At 41.5% G+C, this 5,127-nt stretch overlaps 1 protein-coding gene across 1 annotated transcript in view; it reads left to right on the plus strand.

Annotated features, from left to right (window-relative positions):
- LOC125240975 (SET and MYND domain-containing protein 4) overlaps nucleotides 1–3,460 on the plus strand; it is a 39,359-nt gene extending 35,899 nt beyond the window's left edge. The window contains exons 12-14 of the mRNA XM_048149207.1: nucleotides 760–975; nucleotides 1,771–1,921; nucleotides 3,042–3,460. Of these exons, the coding sequence (XP_048005164.1) occupies nucleotides 760–975; nucleotides 1,771–1,921; nucleotides 3,042–3,242 (568 nt within the window). The 3' untranslated portion in view covers nucleotides 3,243–3,460. The remainder of the gene's footprint in view (nucleotides 1–759; nucleotides 976–1,770; nucleotides 1,922–3,041) is intronic.
- Nucleotides 3,461–5,127: the final 1,667 nt, after the last annotated feature.

Below are 5,127 nucleotides of genomic sequence, written 5' to 3' on the forward strand. Positions count from 1 at the left end.
ACACTATTCCAAGGCTATATTTACATTAACTCCATTATGCATATATAGTACTTTTAGCAATAACATACATTTCATGTAAAAAGCTGACATTTAGTTACCTAAATCAAAGAGGATCAAGTATTATAGAGAGTTACTGTCAAAGTAAAATGTGTAATCACAGTGCATAGACTGCCGTCTCTCGGCACAAGCTTAAAACTTTTGAACCTCAGTTTTGACAATTTGGCCCGTATTGTTAGCATGATATGTGTTAAAATGTCAAATATATTATTAGCGCCATCTAGCCGAGCGCTCCCCAAAGATGTAACGCCATCTAGGCCACTGTACAGCAATTCCCGAAAAGTTTGTACATTTGGATCACGTCTCTGATTTTGATAAAAATTGGTAGGATGATAGAGTCCATGATGCTGAACATGATCCACTAGGTTTCCCAAAATGTCCCAAGCAGTTTGTATGAAACTTTCCTTTTTTGTTACCGAAAATGTATAGAAATCTGGTAACAAAAAAGGAAGGTTTCATACAAACTACCTGGGACATTTTGGGAAACCTAGTGGATCTTGCTCAGAATCATGGACTCTATCATCCTACCAATTTTTATCAAAATCGAAGACGTGATCCAAATGTACAAACTTTTCGGGAATTACTCTGTACCTTTTTCTCTATGGCTTCGAGGTACGTTTTTTTCTTAGACTTTATCCGTCTTTACGGAGTTAGATATGTCTTTGCCTAAATAAAGCATTTTTCATTTTCATTTTCTTTCAGATACTTCATCGGCCGCCGCCTAATCCTGACGTGCACGCGCCCCCTCCCCCCCGAAGCCCCCGTCTCCGAGTGCTACGGGCCCGCGGCCGCGCTGCGCCCTGTGACGTCACGCCGGCGCGCACTCGCGGCTCGCTATTGGTTCACTTGCTCGTGTGCCGCGTGCGAGCGCCCGAGCGCCTGGCCGACTATGCACGAGGGCGGGGACCCGCCGCTAAGGTTTACCACGATTCTATAGAAAAAATAAGGATTATATGTAAAATTTTGAAAAAACCCCCGACTGCGACATAGTGAAACATGGCTAAGAACACTACCGACTAACTCAGCTTTCAGACAAAAAAAACTAAATCAAAATCGGTTCATCCGTTCGAGAGCTACGATGCCACAGACAGACACACACACAGACAGACAGATAGACAGACAGACAAACAGACAGAGAGACAGACAGACAGACATACACACAGACAGACACGTCAAACTTATAACACCCCGTCGTTTTTGCGTCGGGGGTTAAAAATAGGGCAGGCTGCGTCAGGGATGCAGCCGCTATGGTTGACGTGATAAAGTGTGTGAACCACTGCTATTGAGAAGGCTGGCTGAGATCCACATAGAGGTCGTCAGCATAGAGTATATTGAATAGTATGGTATAGAGTTTTCAGTCAAGATTTTCGTCGTCAGAGCCGAAGGCAGTGCTCAAACATCCGTATAGACGGATAAAGTCTGAGAAAAAACGTACCTCAAAGCCCTAGAGAAAAAGTTACGGTGGCCTAGATGGCGTTACACCTTTGGGGAACGCTCAGCTAGATGGCGCTAATATTAATATTTGACATTTTAACATATATCAAGCTAAGAATATGGGCTAAAGTGTCAAAACTGAGGTTCAAAAGATTTAAGTTTGTGTCGAGAGATGGCAGTGATTAGTGATTACACATTTTACTTTGACAGTAACTCTCTATCTCTTTGCTATTAGGTACCTATATTTCCATGGTTACAGAAATTAAATTAATATTTCAGATGTCCAACGCCAGAATGCTCTGGCATGTTGTCAGGGTGCCGGCAGACGGTTAAGCAAGGTGCCCGCTGTTCGACGTGTGGCGTCACTTTTGACGCTGCGACGCTTGAGAAGAGGATAGACGCTATTGAGGATTGTCACAAGCTGTTTCAGGTATTATTATTTACTACATACAGTATATTTTAGTGATTTCAAAACGTTCAAATACACAAGTTACAATTTACAAGTGGTTGTCAATGTCTAATATGACAAGTTGGAAAGAGACTTCCGCTTGTAACTTGTAACTTGTAACTTTGAGTTTTGAGAAATGGGCAACATGAGTCTATTTAAGAATCCCTCGCTTCGCTGGGACAACTTAGGGAACGTACCCAAAGTACGTGACACGTATAGGGGGAGGAGGGGGGCCGTCAAAATACTACGCTTGGTCACAGAGGGGGAGGGGTGTCTAATTCCTTGTCACGTAACCAGTAGAATATTGGCTCAACCGTGGCCAGCAGTCCCGCATTATAGGCTAGTGATGATGACGAAGGTGATGGGATGAAAATCATTGTTTAACCCCTGGGTGGCTAGCCGAATGGCACAATCGCTCACGAAACGCTCACGAAACGAAGCGCTAGTAGATATCTATCTCTATCGCGCTTGCGTATTGGCGCGACAGAGCCAGCGGCGTATCGCTTTCGTTTGGCGTCGGAGAAATGCCATTCGGCTACGGGGCCTGGAACGCCGATGTCAAAAACTTTCTACTGAATTAATAACCTTATTAAATTTTGGACCCGTGTGGTGACGGGTTAAGAATTTCACCACCCCCTTTCTTCCCGTGGGTGTTGTAGAAGTCGACTGTGGGATAGGGGTTAAATTGTAGCGTAGGCAAGAGGCTGGCAACCTGCCACTGCAATGTCACAATTTGGATTTCTTTCAACCCCTTTTTGCCAAGAGTGGCACTGAAACTTAGGAGTTCATGTGCTCTGCCTACCCCTTTATGGGATACAGGCGTGATTATATGTATGTATGTATTAAATTTTGGCCCTAAAATTATAGTTTGGGTATGTTCCCTCATAAAATCCTTTGCTTCATTCAGAATTCAATGTCGTCACTACTTTGAAAAAATCTCATATCTTCTTGTGTAAATTTAAAGACAAATGTAGTAACTATGTATGGGCTGCATATGAAGTTACTGCGTTTTAACTTTGAGTAGGAAAGTGAGATACGAGATTTTTAAAGTACTGACGATATACCACCGTTCTTTTCACAACACCAAAACCTTTTTCACCAGGAGGGTGCAAAACTAATGGACGACCAACAGGTGTCCGAAGCCAAATCCGTGCTCTGCGAAGCTCTGGATCGCTACCACGAGTTCGCGGCGGCGCCTCGTCGACCCGCCTACCTCGCTCACGAAGCGTTGAGAGCGCTTCTCACTTCCGCTGGCAACTCTCACCTGGTCAAAGTGAAGGATGAGAAGGCTGAGCAGAATTGAGCAAGGCATAGAAGCACACGTTTACAAATATGTTCCCATACCACAGTATAATAAAGAGTACTATCGTGCCCATACGTACCATAAAGGAATAAGTGAGGGAAGATTTGTAACTCCATACATTAGTAAATACGAGTTATTTGTATAGGCATAGTTAAGTGACATCTAGCGACGTGAATAATCAGTACCACTCGATACTAGGTGGCAACAGTGTCTCATCTGCCAAAAAAATAATATTAGAACAGTTTACAACTTAAGTCTCACTGTCACTAAAATACCGGTTGAAAACGGTGAATTGCCTATTATTTTCTGAATTCGAACGCCGTGAGACTCAAAAATCGGCCCCCAGAAGGAATGGAAAACAGAATACTGATTAATACTATTGTAAAAAAAATTGCCAGTAAAATAAATTAGTTCTAAAATTGTAATAAAAACTTGCCAGGCTATAATATTAGCTAAAAATTGGTGAGTATTAGACTCTTCGTTCGTCGCGACATCTATTGACAAGTAGCAGTAGGTACTGATAATTTACGCTAGTTGACGCGTGATTGTCGCTAGATGTCACTTAACTATGCCTATACAAATAACCCGCATTTACTGATTTTTGGTGTACAACTCTTCCCTTACTTATTCCTTTATGATACGTACAGACAGACGTATCTTATATCATATCAAAGAGGATCTAGTAGGTATATATATATATATATCTGTGTTCATATTGATGAAATATAATATTCATGTGTAGGTGTAGCTGCCTTGGTTTCCTAGTGTTTAGAATGTATACGATATACCTATATCATATACATTCTAAAATACCTATTTTGAACTATGACTAGAACAGTTGCCAATTCCCATGAAATCTTATGTTATTGTTATTATGTTATATCCGTATCGCCGTTGATTTTTATGTTTTGTGGTAAAATAAAAGACAATATTGTATTGAAAAAGGTATTTTACTGTTTAATCTAAAGGAAACGTCAAAACGTCTCAAGGACCGACTAAGGGCCACTTGCACCAACGAAAATGGACACTTAATCCACCACTTTATAAAAGAAAACCCGTATATTTAATACTAGGTTTTGCCCGCGGCTTCGCTTGCGTTAGAAAGAGACAAAAAGTAGCCTATGTCACTCACCATCCCTTCAACTATCTTCACTTAAAAAATCACTTCATTCGTCGCTCCATTTTGCCGTGAAAGACGGACAAACAAACAGACACACACACACACTTTCCCATTTATAATATTAGTATGGATTTATATGAAGTAAAGCACTTTTTGTTCCACTTTTTGGCCTCTGGCGCCAGCGTTGTTATATACTCCTTGCACATGCAAGGCTAACGCGTGTCTGGCGCCGTCTACGCGTCTGGCGCGATCTTGCGCAGCGCCGCGACATGCGCCGCCGGCCAGAGCACGCGCCGGTACGCCATCTCGCAGTTGTCTTGCGCTTTGGTTTTTATTACATATAAAAAACATTAAAGATGGAAAGCCGTTCCAGGGCAAAGAGAAAAGTGCACTTACCAAAAGATGAACTTACTGCTATCTAGCTCTAGTTGAATATTAATTGACTATCTTCCGGCGCCGTTTCCGCGACTTGCTCCGCTTCCGAGCACGTCAAAGAGACCACAATATTTAGTTACTGTTTCTAAAATTGGCTTTGTAATTTTGTCAAATACGGACATTGCTTTTGGTAGTTGTTTGTAAAAAAAATAATATTAATGACGGAAAATCCTTCTAGAAAAACAGAAAAAATGTGCAGTAGGTACTAAAAGGTGGACTTAATGCTATAGAGCATTGTATATTTATTGACTATCTTACTATTATAGGTGACTGAGAAATTGTGTTAAAAACGTTTAGGTAGGGAAAGGTGCTAAATAAAAACGCACGGTC

Source organism: Leguminivora glycinivorella, chromosome Z, assembly GCF_023078275.1.
Source record: "Leguminivora glycinivorella isolate SPB_JAAS2020 chromosome Z, LegGlyc_1.1, whole genome shotgun sequence".
Classification (NCBI taxonomy): Eukaryota; Metazoa; Arthropoda; class Insecta; order Lepidoptera; family Tortricidae; genus Leguminivora; species Leguminivora glycinivorella.